The sequence below is a fragment of the Syngnathus scovelli genome, chromosome 22 (assembly GCF_024217435.2).
Source record: "Syngnathus scovelli strain Florida chromosome 22, RoL_Ssco_1.2, whole genome shotgun sequence".
NCBI classification, from domain to species: domain Eukaryota; kingdom Metazoa; phylum Chordata; class Actinopteri; order Syngnathiformes; family Syngnathidae; genus Syngnathus; species Syngnathus scovelli.
The window spans coordinates 4,893,969-4,916,432 of record NC_090868.1 but is presented as its reverse complement, the minus strand read 5'-3'; the positions used below and the strand labels follow the sequence as shown (position 1 = coordinate 4,916,432).

Here is a 22,464-nt window from a genome sequence, read left to right as displayed (position 1 = left end):
TTCCAGGGGAAGAAGAGCAGTAAACAACTGCAGCAGGCACCACCACAAGGACACAGCTACGAGGTAGGCTACACTTGAGCCCTTGTGACAAAAAATAGTTTAAATCTCAGTTTGTTTTCTAACAAATAATAGAATAATAATAGAATTTCCTGCTAGCTTAATGCTAACACTTAATGCAAAACACCATAGACGTGCTAGCAAATAGCATCACAGTCGCAGTATTATAACCATTAAAGCTAATATAGCGTTGTTATGAGTACCGATACTTAGACATAATTATATTTGATGATCTCCTCGTCTTTAGGTGATCCAGTCCGCTAATTTAGGCAGGAAGTTTTCCGCCCCGAGCCACCTGTGCCCGAGCAGCACCGCCACTTCCGCCCACCTCCCGTCCAACCCGACTACCTCTCCGGCCTCCCGCAAGGGCTCGCTGTGCCAGCCCCCTACCTCCCCGACGCCGCCCCACCCTCACCCGCCACCGCACTTCATCCCGTACGTGCCCGCCCCGGCCTACGCCGCGCAGTGGTCCGGGCCCGCCCACGGCGGACCCCGGCTGGTCAGCGCCTCTCAGCCGCTTGGCCCTTACGCCGCCTCGACTGGCGGCCAGATCAGTCAGGGTCCCATGCACACGTTCATGCACAAGTCGGTCAGCAACCCTGGAGGGCCCAACATGAGGACCACGTAGTGGTTAGTAGAGGGCTCGTCAGAACGGCGACCAGACCGGACTCCGTGACTGAAAACGAGGAAGTTTGCCAAAGAGGTTTGAGCGGGTGCACTTGGGTGAAACTTGAGAGAGCACAACAACACTGAAGAGCGCCTCCATTTTGCTCCATAGTCTTTGCTTGTAGCTGGTCTAGCTAACATGCTAACACGTGCAATGTGTGTATAAAGTGGAGGAGGCCGTCTTAGCATTCACTAGGATGCAAATAGGAACACAGTTGGTAGCCCCACCCCCCTCTCGAATCAAAGCAATAAAACGAGAAACGTTGGAAACGAGAAACGTTGGCTGACAAAAAAAAGTGACCTTCAGAACAACATTTGTATAGTATTTTTTTTTTTGTCAAGATTCCATTCGGGTGGATTTTGTGTTGCGTGGCTACGCCTCGCCGTTGGCTTTTTTCGAGATGATTATTTCTCCTCTTGAATGTCGTTGTTAATAGTTATTGTTCTATTTAAAAAAAATACGAATATGCCTCTGTTGGGCGGACCTGTTCTACGCACACATTTTCGTGTGATGTGTAAAAACAACACTGTGATTGTTATTGTTTGTTAGGAGTCAGAACAAATTGGGGAAGTGTCCATTTTTCTCAACTTAAAAAAAAATGCCTTAACCGACAACAATTCAGCCGCCATTTTGACCTGCAAATGTTTTCAAATATGGATAGCTACATTTTTTTGTTTCTTCCACAGTAGTTATATACGACACTTTAAACTCTCTCCAATTGCCCTATTAGATGAATGTGAATGTACAAAAGAAACTGAATTTGTTTTCCAGTGCCTTGCTCGCCCCCTTCCCGCTCCAAACACTGGAGAGCTTCACAAGGACCACGTGAGAGTGCCGCCATTTGGCCGAGTTTAGGAAGGACGTCATGCCACTTGAGTAGATGTTGCCTTTAATTCAAAATCACCGAATGACAAATTATGAATGAATGAATGCAACATTTCGACAACCAGGCAGTCAGTAATACAAAACGTGATACCCTGTTTTTTATTTAACCCCTTAATTTTTGGGCAAGGGCAACTTACAGTGGTTATAAAAAGTCTACGCAACCCTGCTCTGATGCTAGTATTTTTGTGGTATTAAAAAGATATACCAAGATCAAGTAAACATTTAAAAATAGTTTGTTATTAATGTGTAATACTCAATTTAGAAATAAGAAATGAAAAAAAAACGTAGTTGCACAAGTGTGCACACCCTCATGCAACAGGGACGTGGCTGTGTTTAGAATCAACCTCAAACTCACCTGCCTTTGTTAACCAAAAATAAGTTGCATCTTTTTAGTTGCCTGGTCTTGATTTTTTTATTGTTACAAACTTTTTAGACTTTTGAACTATTCATTTTTCCTTACACAGCCACATATCTCTTTTAAGAGGGTGTGCACAATTTTGCAACCACATATTTCCACTTCCTCTCTCATACAGGATTTTGTGATTTATCTTGACCCATCATTTTATCCAACAAAAATCAGACACTCCAAAAAGGCTGTGTAGACTTTTTGCACGCACTGTCGGCCCCCGAAGACCATTTTCATCCTACTTTTAAACCCCCCCCCCCCCCCCCCCCCCCCCCCCCCCACAGGCTGAATCTGCAGTGTTGAATAGCAACAGGTTGACTTTACTGTGAAGTTGTACTGGATGACTTTTACTGTGAAAGGCCGGTTCGTATTGTGAATGTTCCTGCATTTAAGTGGGGTGAATCGGTTTTCATCAGAGGTGTAGCATTAGCTTTTAGCTCGTATTTAGATAGCAGATTCTATTGCTGCGCCATTGCAGGACTGACTTTTTTTGCCGTAGAAGTGATCAATTCCTTTTCTCCAGCTGTTTCTGTTTAGTCTCGAGCACAGAATTATTATATTCCCAATGTCTGATGTTGACAAACAAACAAAAACAAAAACAATCCTCACTTGTTTTATCTGCTGTTTTATTGTGTGTAGCAGCACCTAACTCAGTGGTTTCTTTTCTCTCTATTTGACGGGAAAAAAAAAAAGGTTGGATGTGGAAATTTAACACATGGGGAGTCATCAGCAGCCTTTAACGGTATGTTTTGCACTAAATAGAGAGTGTTCAAGCTTCATATTAAAACAAATACAATGACATTTGTTACTTTATTTGTAAAGACTTAATAAATAAAAGTTGTTGAAATGCCAGCCACTGGGTTTTTCTCTTTTAATTTTAGGTCACGGTGGATGGATCAGCAGAACACATTACACATTAAAAAACAGCAGTATGCTTTGGTTTCATTTCCCCCGAGCTAAATCAGTCATTTAAAATTTCACTTAATTATTTATTTACTGCAAATGACGTGACTTTGAACTATTGTACCAGCGACACTGGTTTAATTCCTCGTCCTAGTTGCAGTACTTTTATTATCCACACGAGAGCAGGACACTTGTCTAATTCGCTGTCGTGGTTGCAGTACCTATCTTGTCCATACGAGAGCAGCAAAACAGTAATCCCTATTATTTACTTTAGTGGGCATCAAAATAGAGAAATAAGATGTTTATATATCGACGAAATCCATCGAAAAGGGATGAGAATGTTATGACCTCAGTTACAAATTTAAAACAACAAACATTTCAAACAAAGCCTTGTATTGTAACTTTCTTTTCAGGTTGTATATCAGTTAATACCCCAACCAAGCCATTCCAACATATACAATTCAATAAATTTGATTTATTCAGACGTTTGTGACAAGCTTTAAGTGAGGGTCGTGCAATTTTTAGGAGTCCGTGAAGTGGAACGACTGGTGAGTGTCCTTCAGTGACCCGCATGCTCTCAAGTGATTGTTTTGCGTACATTTGCAGTGTTTGTGTTCAGCTCCGCTTTTTTACGACTACTTAAGCACATACAAGCCATATCATGGGGGAAACCACTGAAACCATGCGGGTGCGGTTGTTTTATGATTCCGTGCACTTTAGACTCTCAATTTAGCCTTGAATGGCAGACTTTGCTGCTACTGGATTGCGCACTCAGTTATCATATATCTGCATTCCACACTTACATTCTGCTTTAATTTACTTATTTTAACTATTTTAAAGCATCATTGATCTCACCCATTCAAGCGAAGTCGCGCCCACAAAACGTTTCCACGGCAACCACTCTGTCTTCCGGCTTCCTCCCACGCGTGTACGCGCACTCTAGCCCCGCCCTCCTCTGTGTTACGCACGCGCTCACGTTGACTAGTGTACTTTTTTGATGGAAGGAACCTTCTCGCGATGCCTGTAGCTTTTTAAGCAATTCAACATGATTTGTGGAGCTTAAAAAAATAATAACTAAGAAGTGGAGACTTCTGGAAAAGTAAGTGTGTTGAAAACGTACGAGAATGTGTTTAAAGAATGTTCCATTGCTCGTGAAAATTCCATTTAATTCAACGGGCAGGTGATGTTGCGAATGCTTAACGTTTGTGAATGCACTTATTGGCATGACTTTATTCATTTGGCATTTAATTGTTTGATTACTTTGGCACGTAAAATGTTTTTTTTTTAAACTTGAATTCTTATTGTGGTGTTTTTTAACCCCTGGTAATCACGCAACGCATTTAATGAGTTCTCTATAGGTAAACTACAAAAATATATCAATTATTTCATGACTTTTTGGCTCATCATTGTGTACCTAATTAATTGACCATTTACATGTGTCATTCTACCTGTGGCGGCCATTTTAAGTTCCGACCAATCAACACATTTTGCTGTTTACTCACGTAATTTGGATTTGTGTTTTTAGATGCTGCCTGGTCATCCGTGTCGTCTCTGAGACGCAACAAATTCAAACATGGAACGTGAGGGCTCGTTAAGAAGGTAAGAACTATGTTGAAGTTTTTTTTGCGCAGGTCTTAACATCACCTGCCCGGGAAATTGTCTATTTGTCATTGACTGATATTTCTTGACAATTACAACCATTCCACATCTGATATTCTACATTTCAACAATCAAACAAACAGAATTCCAGCCTTCGTGTGCAATTTGAACAGAAAATTGCATTTTTCATGGTTTCATTGTTTCGAGCTAAACTGATCAAACCATATCAAATTCTCACGCTCGATTCCAGTTGGACCTTCTTGCTTTGTCTTTGTTTGTACACACGCATTCCTGAATGACCTCATTGGAGCTTTCATTCATGACAAAAATCCCCCATCATCCGTCTTTGTTTGCTAATTAGACCAAACAAATCCCCTCAATTGAATCAGGGTTCCAACAAGTTGGCGCTCACGTCGCAAATTTGTTTGAACTTTCACAATCTGGGTTTGCGTGTTATTATTCAACACCGCACGGACAGAACGGTGGAAAGAGGACTTGTGTGTTATTTTGAAATTCTTCCCTGCATCTTGGCTGCACTTGAACCTCAAAGGCTTCCTTTGTCGGGCTCCGCACAAAAGCTCACATGGCCGCTGACCGCGACCATCTGTTAAAGGGAAAGTGTTGCTCTTCGGCATGCTTTAATATTTTAAAAAGTAAAGCAGGAGATTTTTTTTTGCATGTGGACATTTTAGTTTTCCTGATTTTTTTTTTTTTTTTTTTTTGGAGGAGCCCCTTACTTTACACAAAAACATGACCACCATATAAATTGCATTTTGCTAATCTGGCCACTTTAGAGCGCCTTGTTGTTGTACCCTGAGTGCACGGAGAAAAGATAAGTGTCTTGTTTTAAATACTTGGCCATACCTATCTTTTTTGTGTGTATTTTTCCACCTTTCTGGATTTCGAGGAGTCTCCACAACAGGTTGAAGCTGGCCAGCGGTTCGTCCTCCAGCTTGACAGACCTCTCACAGGCCAAGCCGGTGGATGAAGGAAGCAGGGATAAAGGGACCCAGCAGAGGAGAGCGGGAGCCAACGCCACCTGGAATAGGTCAGAAGTGGCGCTCTGCTCTGAACACTTTTTATAATTTTGCCTCGCTTGCCTGGAGCGCATCGCAAGGAAAAAGCTGTTTTGTGAGCCGCCATTGTTCAGGATATGAAAAGAAGCACAGAATCTGTCCACTCTTCTTCTCCTCTGGGTCTTTTCATCATCACTCCATTTTCTCTTTTTATACCAGCATTTATGACTTAAGATAGTCGACTACCACTGGCCACAGGGGCACTGCTCCCTCTAGGTACCAGCCAGAGAATTTTCTTCTTCTGAGTATTTTCTGTTTATTTTTTTTTTTCCTGGGAATATCCTTCCGCATTCCCACTCATCTTCCATCAGGAACATCTTCAGCATTTTTTGCTGAAATTCTGGGGTTTATTACAAATAAAAGATTGCTTCACGGTCCCCTTGAGATAAACTAGCTCATATGGTCCATTTTGTCTCCTCAGTATCCACAACGCAGTCATCTCAGTATTCCAGAAGAAGGACTTAGGTGAAAATGAGCTCTTCACTCTGAACGAAGGCGTCAGGTGTGCTGTTTATCTTTGTTTTGTGTATGTGTGTGTGTGTGTGTGTGCGCGTGTGTGTGTGTGTGTGTGCGTGTGTGTGTGTGTGTGTACACACTGTTTCACCCCACCACAGTGTCGTCGGTGATGAGCACTTAGTCGTTACTGTGACTTTTGAGCTTGTCATTTCCTGAACCTCCTGCTGCTGCTGTTCAAACAGTGCTGCCTTTCTTAGTACCGATTAACTTAATGTACACAGACACGTACAGACACACACACTAGTGAAAATGCCCATAATATTTTGTGTGTGTGTATGTTCGTACACTTTTCAAGGCAGCTTCTGAAGACCGAGCTGGGCTCCTTCTTCACAGAGTACCTTCAGAATCAGCTGCTAACCAAAGGCATGGTCATACTGCGAGACAAGATTCGCTTTTATGAAGGTAAGACATGAACTCCCCCATTTCCTTCAGTACACTTCCAAAGTAAGTAATTAACCTTAGTTTTTGATTAACTTGCTTTATTGCCAAACATTATAATCACGGAGGAGCAGTCGGACTTTTTACCTCAGCGTAATAATTGACTAAATTGGCTGATCTTAAGTTAATGCAAATGTGTGAACTTTCTTTGAAGCGCTTTTTTCATTTTCATTGGTCGCCACAGGTCAGAAACTGTTGGACTCTCTGGCTGACACCTGGGACTTCTTCTTTTGCGATGTCCTGTCCATGCTGCAGGCCATTTTCTTTCCTGTGCAGGTTGGAAAACACAACCACAGCATAAGAACACTTCTTGTTCAGTCTAAACATTGTCTACACACCCCTGTGTAGGTTTTTAGAGAAATAAAATGACTTTTTGCATCATAATGTGTCTTATAAACTCTAAAAATGAAATAAAATGTGTTTGCATAAGTGTGCACACCCTGGTACCTGTGATTGATAAAGTTCAGATGTTCCTTTTTTTTTTTTTTAGCTTTCCTAGTAGCACTTGTTATAATAAAGCCTGGCTTTTGAATAGGGGTGTGTACATTTTTTATACCAATTGTTTTTGTGTGTTCTTAGGGAAAGGAGCCGTCAGTGCGTCAGATGGCCCTGCTGCACTTCCGGAATATCATCACCCTCAACCTGAAGCTGGACGAAGCTCTATCGCGGCCTCGAGCTAGAGTGCCGCCCTCCATCATACAGATGCTTCTCATTCTTCAGGTCAACATACACACGCACTAGCCAAACACAATCTGTGGCGTAAGAACGGTCTCACAGGAAGTCATCTCAGTGTGAACGCGGCCGTCTTCCCATGACCTAGGAGTCAGCCTGAGCAAACACAACATTTTAATGTGCAGAACTGTTCACTGAACAATTACTGTAATCAAATTCAAGTCGATATTGAAATTGGGGGAAATTGGTGTTTGAAAAAAATGCACGCTAATATTTTGTGTGTTCCATGCAGGGTGTCCACGAGTCCAAAGGTGTCACAAACGACTATTTGCGTTTGGAGTGTCTCATCCAGAAGGTGGTCTCCCCTTACCTCGGGACCCATGGATTATATTCCCAAAATGGTTCGTCCAATCAGAACTGTTCTTTTTGTCTGTTAGGTGTGTGGTTGACATTAGCGAAATCTAAGTAAAAAGAAGAAAAAAAAAAAAAAACTCCTTTAAGCCAATTTCTTTTTCCTCATCAGAGAAACGTCCCGGGTCGTCCAAATCAGGCAACCCCCCCGCGGTTAAGAACCCAGTGGTACGTTCTAAGAGCTACAACGTTCCCATCTTGAGCCCCGTGGCGGAGTATGACGCGGATTCGTCGGTGGGAGGTGGTGTAGGTATCCGGCGCCACTCTGTGTCTGAGATGACGTCCTGCGTGGAGGAGAGCACATCTGTGGTGGGGTCCAGCATGGACCACTCAGGTAGGATGACACCTTTGCAATATTGGTTACACAAATTGGTCCAAATCCATTCCTGTGAACAGGTACCTCAAACCAGGAAACCAAAGTCTCGAGGTCCCCATTGTCCAACTCCCCCGGAATTCTTGCACAGGGCATGATCTCTGATCCCAGCTCGTTGTCCAGTCCGGAGATGAGTGCGGATTGCGTTCCGGAATCTCTGGACTCCGACCCCGAGGGCATTTTTCTGGACTTGTCACGAGCTCATTCTGGAGATGGAACATGCAGCGGGAACAGACAGAGTGTGGCCTGACAGGTGGCTTAAGAAAAAGAGCCAAATAATGCTAAATCAACAGTTTTTAGCTTTTAGCCATGTTAAAATGTGAATTCCTCACCAAAAAAACAAACAAAAAAAAACCGACGTGGCGCCCTTAACATACAACCTGCAGTATGCTCAAGTACTAGTCACTGCTGTTTGGCGCATTTTTTTGTACTTTTGTGGTGTCCTACTTTGTGAGCCGTCATTGAATGCATCTTAGGCGTGTTAACTTTCGGATTTTGAAAAATAGCCACCAAAATAAGCCACCTATTTCAAAAGAAAGTATATTGTTATTGTGCACAAGGGAATATATAATCAAATACATGGCTATAATTAACCGTGGAAAGTTTTAAATAGCATGATTTTAGTCCTCGGACACCATTATATATTTAGAATATTGTGTTGGGTAGCTACTTATTTTAGGAATTACAGACGAACCTCACTGGAACTAATTTAATTCGATCTGTACGTAGCCCATCATCGAGCATTTTGAAGGACAACACATGGCTGTTTTGGTTCAATTAAAATTATAATTATTTTTTACATTGTGATCTTTTTTCTAGTTAAAAGTTGTAATCCACTGCCATCTAGTGGCCATGTTTATATCTCAGCTCTCCATTCAGACGACGGACTCAACCGAGGAACCGTTAAAGCAGTTTTATTTTACATACGCCTCTTAGAAAGAGAGCCAAATAATGCTAAATCAACAGTTTTTAGCTTTTAGCCATGTTAAAATGTGAATTCCTCACCAAAAAAAACAAACAAAAAAAAACCGACGTGGCGTCCTTAACATACAACCTGCAGTATGCTCAAGTACTAGTCACTGCTGTTTGGCGCATTTTTTTGTACTTTTGTGGTGTCCTACTTTGTGAGCCGTCATTGAATGCATCTTAGGCGTGTTAACTTTCGGATTTTGAAAAATAGCCACCAAAATAAGCCACCTATTTCAAAAGAAAGTATATTGTTATTGTGCACAAGGGAATATATAATCAAATACATGGCTATAATTAACCGTGGAAAGTTTTAAATAGCATGATTTTAGTCCTCGGACACCATTATATATTTAGAATATTGTGTTGGGTAGCTACTTATTTTAGGAATTACAGACGAACCTCACTGGAACTAATTTAATTCGATCTGTACGTAGCCCATCATCGAGCATTTTGAAGGACAACACATGGCTGTTTTGGTTCAATTAAAATTATAATTATTTTTTACATTGTGATCTTTTTTTTAGTTAAAAGTTGTAATCCACTGCCATCTAGTGGCCATGTTTATATCTCAGCTCTCCATTCAGACGACGGACTCAACCGAGGAACCGTTAAAGCAGTTTTATTTTACATACGCCTCTAAAGCATAAAAATAACATTCAAGTGTAATTACAAACACATAATACTAAAATTGTAAATATTAATGCCACACCCTCGTTTATTCTAAGATGGGAGAAAGTGGAAAAAGTAGGAATGACAAAAACATTCATGTGAAGCTGAACCCAGCTGAGCTTTTCATAGGAAGTCATTTCCAGGCTACAACAATATATTTTCTTCATACAGAAAGTATGCTTTTGCTATTTTCGATACTGCTACAGGCCAGTCGGGGATCAACTGAAGACGTCTCGGCCGCGCGATGTCAGGAGGCGAGACTCTCCGTGCTTCAAGGTGAAGAAGGATTCCGGTTCCAGGGAGTTCTCCTTCAGAGATTCTTGGAGAAGGCGCGGCGGATCCAAATAGGGCTGAGTGGACACAAGTAGCTTCAGAACAGGTTTGGTTCAAAGACCCTTTTGCTTGGTAATGATGCTTCAACTCTTTAACACACTGAAACCACCATTTTAGATTACCTCGTAAGCCAGAGCAAAAGTTCCCCAGTGGATAGCCAGCGAGTGTTTGGCTCCAAGGTCCATATGGATCTGAACCGCCTCCTTTGGGTCAACGTGCTGGCCTTTCATCACATCCCTGCAAAGGTACATGTGGATTTAACAAGTCGGAACACGCTTGAGGTGAGAAAAGAGATGGGATGACCTCGGCAGGTACGCTCCTATGGGGATCGCCGCCAGGTCAAAAGGTCCAAAACGTCGCCCTATCTCCCTAAAAACTGAGCAGTAGCCCGTATCGCCGGCGAAGAAGAAGCGGTGGTCTGGACCTAGAACAGTCCAGCTGGACCATAATGACTGAAAATGGAGGATAGTCATGTCAAGTCAAAAGAAGTAGGGGGGGGGTTAGGGTTAGGGGGGGAAGCACCTTGTTGTTGTCCACTGCGGTGCGTTTGCTCCAGTGCTGAGCTGGCGTGCACACGAAGATAACATCGTCGTGACTCGGGACGCAATTCTCCTCCCACCAGTCCAGCTCGATCACGTTCTCGCAGCCCGCCTTGGTCAGCCAGTCCATCAAGCCCAAGGGCACGAACCTGCGAGATGTGACCAAATTAGGTACGGTTTAAAAATAAATAAATAAATAAATACACACAGCCCACATACCAGCGTAACTCTGCCCCGAAGCGCGCGTTGAGGCTGGCCACCGTTCCGGCATCTAGGTGATCGTAGTGGGAATGACTGATGACCACAGCGTCAATCCGGGGCAACTGCAGAATCAAGCCCAGTTGAAAAGAAACTCACTGCGGCATTTTGGGCTTAACTTTTCAAGATGACACACCTGTTGCACGCTACACGGAGGCCCTCTGTATCGTTTTGGACCCACAAACTGGAACGGTGACGCCCTCTGGCTGAAAATGGGATCCGTCAGAATGTTCAACCCATCCATTTCCACCAGAACTGAGGCATGCCCAAGCCAAGTGACCCTCAGTCCCGGACCGTATGGAGAGAGGTCCGGGTTGCAGACAAAATACGGCTCCAATACTGGCAGCTCACTGTCAAGGGCCTGGGAAGATGAATGCAACATCAACTAGGAAGGATTATTTTTTTTTTTTTTTTTTTTTTATCTCCAACAGGAAGCGCTTACTCGGCATCCCGTACCTCTTTATTAGTCGGGACGTTGCTGTGGTCCTGGTCGAGCAACAAGAAGCGGAACAGCATGGTGTAGGAGGGGAACCGCCAGGTCGACCACGGGTTAGTAAAGCGGCCATGTTTGTCTCGACAGGAACTTGTCACCTCCTCCTATAACAAAAAAAGAACCCATTTATTTTATTTGCTGGGTGCTTTTGGTAATGTGAACTATTGATGACCTCCAGGCGGTAGTCTAGCCGGAAACTTTTACGAGACGAGCTGCTCCCCCTCGAAGCTGCGGGATGAGGACCCACACCTCCGCCCTCGGCCCCTCTCAGGCGGACACGATCCTGCCAATGAAGACAAACAACATTGTCCTCGTGCTTGACATTGTGGTTGGTTTCTTCTTACCTCCTGTGAGCCTTCTCCCTCCTCCGGGGCTCCTCTCTCTGAAGATGATGGATTTTCCATAGGCTCACCTCCACATCTGGCAAGGGCACAAAATCACTTTTTTTTTTTTTTTTTACACTGTTTCTTTGATCAACTTCAAGGTAGTTTAAAAGTTTTCCACCTATTGAACTGCAGGGGAAGGTTGAGTAGTTTGCATGCGAGCTATAATCATCGTGAAGTGCAGCGTATTCAAACGAATGAAAGTGAAAGATAAGCAGGATGTTAGCACAGCAGGATGTGCATGCCAATCCATGTCAATGTTTACTTCAAGGATAATTGGACGTAAAGATGTCTTAAATGTTTTCCAACATTGACCGAGAGGATAGAAGGTCCATTCAATTTGATGCGGGGCATCCTCTTTTACTGCTGGTGCGTTCACTAGCCCGTGTATATTTGTGTGTCTCCCGCAGACGCTGCGACAACAATGGAGGCCTGTGGTTGAGAACCAAAACAAATGTGTGTATAGCCTGTGTTCTGTCTTAATAAAGCCACAATAAAAGCAAACGCGTAGACCTGCCACACTCGGCAATAAACAAAACAATTTGAGTTTATTTATAAGCTCAATCACATGGTGTCATTCTGTGCACCCGCTAACGTGTTAATGTGAAGTTTATAAATAGAAATATATATATATATATATATATATATATATATATATATATATATATATATATATATATATTCGCGTGGTGCATTACCAAATCAAACGTTTTATTTTTAAAAATACGACATTTCCAGCTTGTAGCACAAGCCTTAAAAAACCAATTCAGGAATGAACTCAAGCAGCATTCCTTTCGATAGATCACGACAGAAACGCAGGTGTCGTACAATTTACCTGAACTGTGAACGCAACAGTTAGCGAGCTAACATGTTAGCCAAACAACCGTACGACTACGATCTAAAATGCACAATGCAGGGTTTATAGTGCAAATTGCAAAGGTTTAAGAGTTGTTTTTTGTAAGGTAAAAAAGGAAATACCGTCAAAGATGTCGCTCAACGGGAAAGTCTTGATTTGAGTAGAGTGAAGGCGGAAGGCAATAAGCCTGAAAGGCATTGGTCTATAGAGCGGATTGGTGACGTCACATGAACGTCACTGAGTCACATGACAACTCAGCAAACCGGCAAACTATCACTAGATTGTTATACGCTTTTTGAAATATAAAAATCAAAAATCAAACTTGTTCAGCACTTATATAGCATTTTTATGATCCATAATTGTTCTCTCTAAAAAAATAATAATGATGCACCTCAAATGCCAACTCGATTTGGTTTGTTTGGAATGCACTGTTTTCCTGACAAAAAAAAAACGAACCAGTCAGGCAACTCAGTATAAAAAATGAAATGAAAATGTTTTCACACGACTTGACGTATTTATGCGTTCATTAATCGCAAAGTCGTCAAACCAGTTTGACACTGATAAATGTTGGTTGAGATTCGTCTTGTAGTACTAAATAAATCCACTAAGTGTCGCTGTTGTTTAAATTCTAGCTCCCTCACGACTCTGGACTCATCCACAGCAGCCTTGAATTGTAAAATGCCAAAAATTCCTCAATTTATTTTAATTTTAAACAGGCAAACACCAAATCAGGAAATGAAATAGAAGTGAGCGAGGGAAGACAGTAGTTCCGAGAAATTGTGTTACGAGTGACACGGGGTGAACAACGACAAACCTTGGTTTACACCGAACCTTAGGAGGCTGCGCAAAGTCAAGGAGGAGGCCTACAGAGCGGTGACCGGGACCTGTTCAAGCAGACCAGAAACACACTGAACCGAGAGGTCAGGAAAGCCAGGAGGTGTTACGGGGAGAGCCTGGAGAGACACCTCTCTGCCAATCCTGATCCCACGACAGTGTGGAAAGGCCTGCAGAGCATCACGGGCTTCAAGAAACGAACTGTCCTGTGGAGAGCCCAAGGCTCGCTAACCAGCTAAACAGGTTCTACTGCAGGTTTGATCGGTCCTCCCACACAACGGGACCTCCTGCAGCACAATCTACATACTCCCCTCCCCCCACAACTGCTCTGTCCACACCTCCATCACCGTGGTCACCGACTCTCTCTCTTGCAGAGGCCGCGCCCGCACTCCAGATCCGCGAGGAGGAAGTGCGCCAGATGTTCCGGAGACAAAAGATCAGGAAGGCACCGGGCCCGGACGGCGTGTCACCTTCCTGCTTGAAAGTCTGCGCTGAGCAGCTGGCGCCCACCTTTGACACGGATCTTCAACCGTTCCCAGGAGCTGTGTGAGGTGCCCTCGTGCTTCAAGAGCTCCACCAACGTTCCAGTGGCCAAGAAGCCCGCCATCACAGGTCTGAATGACTATAGACCTGTTGCACTGACCTCTGTGCTCATGAAATCTTTCGAGAGGTTAGTGCTGAACCACCTGAAGGATGTCACGGGCCCCCTGCTGGACCCCCTCCAGTTTGCCTACCGGGCAAACAGGGCGGTGGATGATGCGGTCAACATGGGACTGCACTACATCCTGCAACACCTGGACACCCCAGGAAAGTACGCCAGGATCCTGTTTGTGGACTTCAGCTCGGCGTTCAACACCATCGCTCCTGACATCCTCCAACAGAAGCTCATCCAGCTCGCGGTGCCTGCCCCCACCTGTCAGTGGATCACCAGCTTCCTGACCAACAGGAGACAGCGTGTGAGGCTGGGGAGCATCACATCTGACCACCAATACTGGAGCCCCTCAGGGGTGCGTCCTCTCCCCACTGCTCTTCTCCCTCTACACCAACGATTTCTCCGCAAGTGACTCTTCTGCGAAGCTCCCGAAGTATGCAGACGACACCACTCTCATCGGACTGATCCAGAACGGTGATGAGACTGCGTACAGACAGAGGTGGAGCGGCTGGTCCACTGGTGCAGCCAAAACCACCTGGACCTGAACCCGCTCAAGACCATGGAGATGACAGTTGACTTCAGGCGAGGCCCTTCACCACTTTCACCCCTCACTATCCGCAGTAATACTATTCTCTCATCAGACACCTTCAAGTTCCTGGGAACCACAATCTCTCGGGACCTGAAATGGACCGGCCACATAGACTCTGTCCGGAAGAAGGCCCAGCAGAGGCTGTACTTCCTGAGACAGCTCAAGAAGTTCAACCTGCCGCGGGAGCCGCTGAAGACCTTCTACACTGCCATCATCCAAGTCTGTCCTCCATCACTGTCTGGTTTGGATCGGCCTCCAAACAAGACAAGCACAGACTGCAACGGACAATAAGGACTGCAGAAAAGATCATTGGAATCAACCTCCCATCTATCCAAGACTTGTACCTGTCCAGGACCAGGAAACGTGCAAGTAACATCTCAACAGACCCTTCGCACCCAGGTTGCAGCCTGTTTGAACTACTCCCCTCCGGACGCCGTTATAGAGCTCTGTACACTAAAACCAGCAGACACAGAGACAGCTTCTTCCCCCAGGCTGTCGCTCTGATGAACTCACACCACTCTTAGAGTCTCAGAGTCATTACTGTGCAATGACATCCCGCTTTCCACACCTTTTTTGTCTACACTGTTTGTACTATGTGTCCTCTCTGCATCCATTGCAGCCTGGTCATCCTAGAAGAGGGACCCTCCCATCTGTGGTCTCTTCTCAAGGTTTCTCATTTCCCCTAGCTGGAGTTTGGAGTTTTTCCTTGCCCTCTTGGGAGTTTAAGATCAGGGGATGTTTGAGAATATCTTTCATTTTTCACATGTCCTGAGTGTTGTTGTTAGTCACCTAAATGTTGAACAGAGGCTGTGATTTACCGAAGTCAAATTCCTTGTTTGGCACGCTCAAACATGGCGAATAAAAAACTCTTGAATCTTGAAATAAATGTACGAGCACCTCAGTAAAAGCTACAAAATAGACTGACAAATAACTCGTATTGTTAAAAGCGACGACAATTTGCAATTCTAGTCATGACACAAATTTGATGCACAATTTGTCTTTGCGGGCCACATAAAATGATGTGGCGGGCCTGGCCCGCGGCCGGGCCTCGAGTTTGACACCCGGGGTGTAAACCCAATGGCCGAGAAAAGACAATCTGGCCAATAAAGAACCAACTGGGTGTGACATGTTTGTTTGAAGCAACTTTGCCATGGAGAACTGCAGCCCGAGGTCACACCGCGTGTTGCATGTGACCTCGTCATGCAAACGGAAGGCTTGTGGGGTTCGGGCGGGCTTGTGGGATCTCATGCTTGATTTGAGATCAAGCCGCTAAGTGCTTTCGGGCGGTTCGTTGGTTCGGCCGGGTCAGCTTTGCCTTTGCCCTGCAAAGCAGCTGCGGCGTGAAAGGTCTGGAGAAGGTTGCTCAACGCGGAGGGAGGGAGGGAGGGAGCGATGGAGGGAAAAGAACGTTGTGTCTTTAGGATGCCTTGAGAGTCAAAGGTTTCCATTGCAAATGCCTCGTGACTTCAAAGTTGCTTGCCTTTCCGTGACGGGTCGTGTCGTGGGCAGCGATTCAACGGAAGAGGGCGCAACAGCAATGTGTAAATATTATTTCTATATTATTAACATGATATTAATCGTATTTATTTCTACAAACATAGTTGCTCCATCGGAGCACAGACACACAGCTTGGTAACTTTTCCATTCCACATAGAAGCGAAACGGCGTCATGTTGGCCATTTGACCTATTCCTTTGCTCCTTTTTGTTTGACTGCATGGTGAGGGAAATAAAGTTGATTGGTCGGCAACTTGCAAGCAAGCCTTCAACTTGGGCAGAAGCTTTGAGACGACGAAGGCTGAACGTGTCAAAGCAGCGGGACGTCACGCGCGGTGCGGTGCAATAAAGTTGATTGGTCGGTAACTTGCAAGCAAGCCTTCAACTTGGGCAGAAGCTTTGAGACGACGAAGGCTGAACGTGTCAAAGCAGCGGGACGTCACGCGCGGTGCGGGCTAGGGCAGGCACACTTTAGTCGCGTCCGTGGGTCAGTCACACTTGTCGAGTTGGAGCCGCCGTTCCTGTCTGCCTGCCTGCCTGTCTGCCTGCCTCGCTGTCTGAGAGTCTCGCAGCCGAAGTTGTTGATCACCCAAGGCGCCCGAGGATGGTCCGCCGAAGTTTCTACCGCCGCGGCCGCCGCGAACTGCTCATCATGAGGCTGCGCCCCGCACTTGTGTGGTTTCTACTGCTCTCCCTGACCAGGGTGGCCGAGTCAGAGGGTAAAAGCTTCCTCACACGACACTTTGTCAATTGTCAAAGCAGCCTTCATTGTTTTTATGTCGCCAACGACATTTCTTTCTTTCTTTCTTTCTTTCTTTCTTTCTTTCTTTCTTTCTTTCTTTCTTTCTTTCTTTCTTTCTTTCTTTCTTTCTTTCTTTCTTTCTTTCTTTCTTTCTTTCTTTCTTTCTTTCTTTCTTTCTCTCTCTCTCTACTCGTTTGTCCGCACCACCACCAGTTTGAGCCAGTTTTTGTCGTTTTCTATCTTGTGCTCCTGAGTTAATGTCGCTGATCACTTTGAAGTGAATTGCCTTTATTTGAGTGTCCTCTTCTCGGCATAAAATGGCACTGATTGATTGATTGATTGATTGATTGATTGATTGATTGATTGATTGATTGATTGATTGATTGATTGATTGATTGACCGATTGAAACTTCATTGAGCCACCACGCAGATATGGTGCCAAGTCACTCGCGCTCGTTGAGTGAGACAAGCTCGTCGATGGGATTCCCTTGAAAAGATTGTCTTGCTTTGAGGGCTCCCACAAAAGTGCGAGTAACTGTTGCTACTTGTCGTCCGTCCCTTCATTGGTATTGACTGAATACCGTGTACAGATGAGGTGATTTGAGAGCGAGCAAGCGGCTAAGTGCTTTCTATGGAATAACAAGGCCGCCTGCTGGGCAGTAAGTTACGTAGTACGTGTTGCATTTATTGCTTGAATCAAGTCAAGTCTGTGATGATGATGATGATGATGATGACGAAGAATTGCATTCGTTTCAAACAGGCAAAACAGGCTCCATTGATAGATTGCAATTCGTGAGCCTCCAAAACAAAATCAGTCGCTCTCTCCCCGCATCGAGAGATGTCGTCCATGCGACGACGTCATTTCGACTGAATCATAGCCATTGGCAAGGTCTCAAACGAGGAGTCGGCCGCTTGCTTCTGGGCTTTTGTCGCTGTGCAAAACATCATCATCATCATCATCGTGATTGGCTGTTTGTACTTCCCCCGTCGGATGCGTCGCACGTGGTTTGTGTCCATTGATGGCGTACGCCGGCTACCAAGTAGCCGTGAGAATCGTTTGAAAGGAATGTTCTGCCACGGCAATGAGTGCAAAAAAGCAAACGATCCATTGTAAAATCTGTCGCTCATATTATTCTTTTGTTCCTTGCTTGTCCAGACTGCGGGGGCGTGGATACCCATGTGAAATTCTGCAATGCTGGCGACGATCTCAAACTGGATTCAAAAGCCAGTTCGACTGATTCTGTCGAATGGGCCTTTGCGGGAAAGACCAACGAGTTGCCGAGTGGCGTTACATACGAAGCTCCGGCAGACAAAAAGAAAATCCTGACATTGCCCGGCCTGAGCGCTGCGGACAGCGGCACGTACACTGCCACCTACGGTACCGCCCCCAGCACCACCACCACCAAGTTCTCAATCCTCGTCGGAGCCGGTAAGTTGCACGACAATCGGCTCGTATCGCTGAGCGACCGTTGCGTTTTGTGAAAGACACCACGTGCAAAGCGGGCGGCTTAAATGGTTCCAATTTGGAATGAAATTCAAACGTGCCTGCCACTTTGCCATCTGGGAGAAAAGCAAACGTTGCTCTCAGAAGAAATCGGGGCAACTCCTTTTCTTACCCTCGGCTGAAATCCTTTGCCGATAGCATGGCGGCCGCCGCCGTAGTGGGCTACATTTGTCGGAGCGCAGAGCAAAATCGGGTAGCGCGCGCCCTCGGCGGCGCGTCCCACCGTCTGCTGCTTTTTAACGCCTGCACTCGGACTTGACCACTGAGGTGAATGTAGCACTCTTTTGGGGTTTTTCAGTCCCCTGCAACGCAGGCCAACCATGCGGAGTTGTGGAGGGGAGCTCCATCAAGATGGACTCCGGAGTTCCTTCCGCCGCTGTCAGCTGGAGTCATCAGAAGTTACCTGACGGGGCGAAGCCAGTGACTGACGGCATCAAGTTCACTGACAGCAACAAGAAAGAGATGGGCCTCTCCAACGTGGTGCCAGACAACGCGGGGACCTACGAGGCCAAGCACGGCCAAACCACTAAAACATTTACGGTCTCCGTCCAAGGTAGCTCTCACGCCGCGGGATTGTTGCCACGAAAGGAATTCAGCCGATGCACCCTTGCTCAAAACTTTGCCGCCTCACTTCCTCTTCCCAACAGCTCCCATCACCGATGTCCAAATCGAGGGCAAAGCTTCTGCCTGTGCAGGCGGCAGCGTCACCTTAGAGTGCAAGGTCACCGGTGATGCCGAAACAGTCACTTGGAAGAAGAACGGAAGTCCCACCACTGCTAACGTCGCTGGCAAGAAGTTGACCATCAGCGTGGCTAAACCGGCGGACGCCGCTAAATACACTTGCCGCGCCAAAAGCTACCCTGGCGGTCAACCGGACGATAGCCCCGACTTTACTCTCAGCGTTAGCGGTGAGTACGCCGCCATTTCTCGGGTTGACGTCAGCCCTGTTTGCGAATGTGTCACTCACTCCCTGTTTTCGACAGCGGCCGACAACTGCGACACACAACAAAACGGCACCATCGCCAAGACCCCCCCCAGCATCACGACTGACGGAAAAGGTGAGTACTTCCATGTCACTGCCCGCCCTGCCTCGCCCAGGCCAATGATTGTCGTCACCTTTGCTCTCGAAGGGATCCCTGGGGCCGCCCGGGCCGCGTCCTGCTCCGTCGCTCTGCTGCTGATGACCAGCCTCCTTCATCTCTGCTGGATGCTTTAGACACGGCGGCTGCCGGGTGAGTTGCCGGCCGGCACCTTGCTCCTTTTTACGCTCCTTTGTTGTTCCTCCTCCTCCTCCTCCTCTGCGATTGCCAACCGGCGGCTGTCTGCTTTTCTTCAGTCGGATGGAAGTGCGACGGGGGGGGGGCTGACTTTGCCTTTTTGGAGCGGGAGGAGCGAGCGGCCAGAGTGGAGCGAGAGGCCAGAGCGGAGCGAGCGGCCAGAGTGGAGCGAGCGGCAGGCAAAGCCTTTTTTTTGTTTGTTTTTGTTTTTTTCCTTGTTCCGTTGATTTCACTCCAGCATTTAAATCTTCCGAATCATTGAATCGGCCACACGATCCAAATGGACGTACGATTATGACTTAGTTTTGCGAGCGAATGTTTTGGATCGCAAATGCGTCATCGGTGTCGTCAAAAAGTAAGCGATCCAGGCTCACCTTTGCATTTTCAGCCGCTTAGTTGTCGTCGTCTTTGTTGTTTGAATTGGCACTGGAAACAAAGGGGGGGGGGGGGGGGGGGGCACGGCACGACACGCTTGCTGTAGGTAAGTGCTCCCCCGTCGCGGCGGAACTGGTGGCAAATGTCGACATTTGACTTCAAATATTACCTTTCCACTTGAGATCGATCACGTGCAAATTGGGCAAGCCGTCCTCGTTCATTCGCAAACGACCCGAAACAATTCGGACTGACTCCCAATTTGATTGTGAAGAAGGAAAAAAACGTCTCAACGTTGCATTCTGAGAATGAAGCAGAATAAGCAACTCGCCTCTAAAATAGGTAATGAGATCCATTTCTTTGATCCAATTAGGCATGTATTCATAATACCTTTTGTTATCTATCAATCTTAGTGGGATCTCGGTTCATTAACAATGTTGACTTTGTTTTCAGTTGTCCATTTGATCTATTAAGAGTAAGCTCTTATCCGTGTTGGTATCGTTTCGCTCAACTATTGTCAGTGTAGCACTGTTGAATGATTTGATCGAGTCCATCATTTCGTCATGGTAAGCCACCTTTTGTTAACCAGTCTGGAGGAATTCTTGGATCTATTACTCCTATATTGAATATGCGCACGATGATGATCATTTCATCGTTCACGATTCATTCATCGTTTATATATATTATTATCGTGGTTATTTCACCATTCACTTATTATTCATGATTTATCTTTTTGCCTTTGATGATTCATCATTTAGTGAATCATTTCATATCTTTTGATACTCCTTATGGAATCAGACGCGCGCTCGTTACACTGTTTATTTGATCATTTATTCAATCCGTTGAATCAAGAGCATGCTTATCTCTTTTCTTATTCGAAACGATAGGAGCGCTCACGCTCGATTCGATCGGTTCGTTCTTCATTGATTGATTCAATCGGTTGAATCGTTTACCAAAAGTAAAGCTACCTTTTGTTCTTACGTGATTTGAAATTATACATTATTATATATTCATTGGAGCTGTTAATATTCCCTATCGATTCAATCGTTAATAGTAGTCTATCTTTTGTGCTTATTTGGAGTTAACAGGCTGTTTATTTGAACAGTGATTATTGAGTCAGTCCATTGAATCATTCATAGTAAGCTCTCTTGTTCTTACACGATTTGAAATGATAGGGGCGCTCACAAACACTTGATTGGATCTGTTAATTATTCAACCTATTTCGTCAGAGATCTTTTCAATAACAAGAGTAAGCTATCTTTAGTTCTTATTTGGGATTCTAGGCGGTCGTAGCACGGCTGATTTACTGGAATTGACACATTTATCGATTCCGTCGACTGAATCCAATCGTAAGCTCTCTCTTGTTCTTACATGAGTTGAAATGATGGGCGCCCCGCGCTCACAAAGACACCGTCTGCTAATTATTCATTGATTCATTTATTCATAGAGTAGTAAGTTATCTTGTAGTAAAAATGATCATCCATGTATACTGCTGGCACCTGAGAGTTTCTTATGGCGCATGATGGGAAGTGTGAGGTGAGGGCGATGGGGGGGCTTGGGCAGGAAATGACGCGCGAGTGTGGAGGAAGGGAGGGGGATTGGGCCGCCAGCAGCTCGTGTATGTATAATTGTGTAGTTGTGATTTCAGTTCAATAAAAGCGATGAAAATTGCACCCGCCTCTGGTTTCTTTTGTCTGTATCTTTTGGAATCATGAATTGGAAACGGGCTGAATTGGGAAACTTTGTGCACTTTGAGCAGATGCCCCATCGAGAACGAGCAGAATTTTTAAGACGGGTGGGTGGTGGTGGCGGTGTTTTTTTTTTTTTTTTCGGTTGACATCCGGTGAAGGCACTTCCGGTTTATTTGAGGTGATTTCCGGTTTCTCCGGGGCCCTTCCAATTCCATTTAGGGCACTTCCGCTTCATTTGGGGCACTTCTGGCAAGATGGATGACACTTGGACCATGGTAAGCAAAGTTGGGACGGGTTGAATTGGACGTGCTAACCAGTGCGACACCAAGCCGCTGCTTTTTGAAATGTCAAAATGAAAAAAAGTCAACCTAGCGTCAATTGAGCATTTTGATGCTTTATTGTAAATTTCAGCTACGTGAGGATCATTAATTCGTTAAATCTTCATTCCATACAGAACTGTATTTTTTGGGTGGGATACGTTTTGGTTTTGGTTATTAATATGATTGCTAAATCTTTTTGTCTGTATAAACGTCGGAAGAGTTTATTTCCATCTCCATCATGACAGATTTGGGTCGGTCAGTGGGGGAGGAGGAATACTCACTCCACAGCTGTTCGACACTACTCGTGTGTATGTTTCCGCGCGTGTGTGTGGGCGCACAGTCTCTTAAATGTTGTTAATCCAACCTCTGCACTATCTCCTGCATTAATGCAGATGTTAGACGCGTGTCTCACAATACAGTACTCCACTCTAAAATGAATTCATGATGCACCTCAAACTCAAAGTCTACTTGGTTTGTTGGAATTT

At 45.3% G+C, this 22,464-nt stretch overlaps 5 protein-coding genes across 7 annotated transcripts in view; 4 read left to right on the top strand and 1 right to left on the bottom strand.

The window, feature by feature from the left end:
• wnk1b (WNK lysine deficient protein kinase 1b) overlaps window positions 1–2,867 on the top strand; it is a 35,679-nt gene extending 32,812 nt beyond the window's left edge. The window contains exons 36-37 of the mRNA XM_068649606.1: window positions 7–63; window positions 305–2,867. Of these exons, the coding sequence (XP_068505707.1) occupies window positions 7–63; window positions 305–685 (438 nt within the window). The 3' untranslated portion in view covers window positions 686–2,867. The remainder of the gene's footprint in view (window positions 1–6; window positions 64–304) is intronic.
• Window positions 2,868–3,851: 984 nt separating this feature from the next.
• On the top strand, window positions 3,852–9,476 carry LOC125992107 (proline-rich protein 5). Its single transcript, XM_068649611.1, has 10 exons — window positions 3,852–4,017; window positions 4,444–4,518; window positions 5,417–5,565; window positions 6,015–6,095; window positions 6,405–6,511; window positions 6,732–6,823; window positions 7,127–7,267; window positions 7,512–7,620; window positions 7,743–7,964; window positions 8,027–9,476. The coding sequence occupies exons 2-10, from the start codon at window positions 4,492–4,494 to the stop codon at window positions 8,251–8,253; spliced, it is 1,155 nt and encodes a 384-aa protein (XP_068505712.1). The 5' UTR covers window positions 3,852–4,017; window positions 4,444–4,491; the 3' UTR covers window positions 8,254–9,476.
• A 99-nt stretch (window positions 9,477–9,575) lies between these two features.
• On the bottom strand, window positions 9,576–12,777 carry napepld (N-acyl phosphatidylethanolamine phospholipase D). Of its 3 annotated transcripts, XM_049760710.1 has the most exons (11): window positions 12,626–12,754; window positions 11,913–12,079; window positions 11,609–11,684; window positions 11,437–11,547; window positions 11,228–11,368; window positions 10,908–11,132; window positions 10,733–10,836; window positions 10,497–10,662; window positions 10,278–10,426; window positions 10,097–10,211; window positions 9,576–9,991 (listed from the first exon to the last, which is right to left on the bottom strand). In XM_049760710.1, exons 2-11 carry the CDS (start codon window positions 11,999–12,001, stop codon window positions 9,860–9,862), a joined length of 1,308 nt encoding a protein of 435 aa, XP_049616667.1. In that variant the 5' UTR covers window positions 12,002–12,079; window positions 12,626–12,754; the 3' UTR covers window positions 9,576–9,859. The 3 variants fall into 3 exon arrangements, with proteins under 3 accessions (XP_049616667.1, XP_049616668.1, XP_049616669.1); XM_049760711.2 differs by lacking the exon at window positions 11,913–12,079 and having other exon boundaries at window positions 12,626–12,777; XM_049760712.2 differs by lacking the exon at window positions 12,626–12,754 and having other exon boundaries at window positions 11,769–11,916.
• A 3,482-nt stretch (window positions 12,778–16,259) lies between these two features.
• On the top strand, window positions 16,260–21,639 carry LOC125992104 (peroxidasin homolog). Its single transcript, XM_049760709.2, has 7 exons — window positions 16,260–16,792; window positions 17,972–18,244; window positions 18,618–18,872; window positions 18,967–19,227; window positions 19,303–19,377; window positions 19,450–19,551; window positions 19,656–21,639. Exons 1-6 carry the CDS (start codon window positions 16,678–16,680, stop codon window positions 19,533–19,535), a joined length of 1,065 nt encoding a protein of 354 aa, XP_049616666.1. The 5' UTR covers window positions 16,260–16,677; the 3' UTR covers window positions 19,536–19,551; window positions 19,656–21,639.
• A 198-nt stretch (window positions 21,640–21,837) lies between these two features.
• cacna2d4a (calcium channel, voltage-dependent, alpha 2/delta subunit 4a) overlaps window positions 21,838–22,464 on the top strand; it is a 33,303-nt gene continuing 32,676 nt past the window's right edge. The window contains exon 1 of the mRNA XM_068649610.1: window positions 21,838–21,934. The gene's annotated coding sequence lies outside the window, so the exon portion shown is untranslated. The remainder of the gene's footprint in view (window positions 21,935–22,464) is intronic.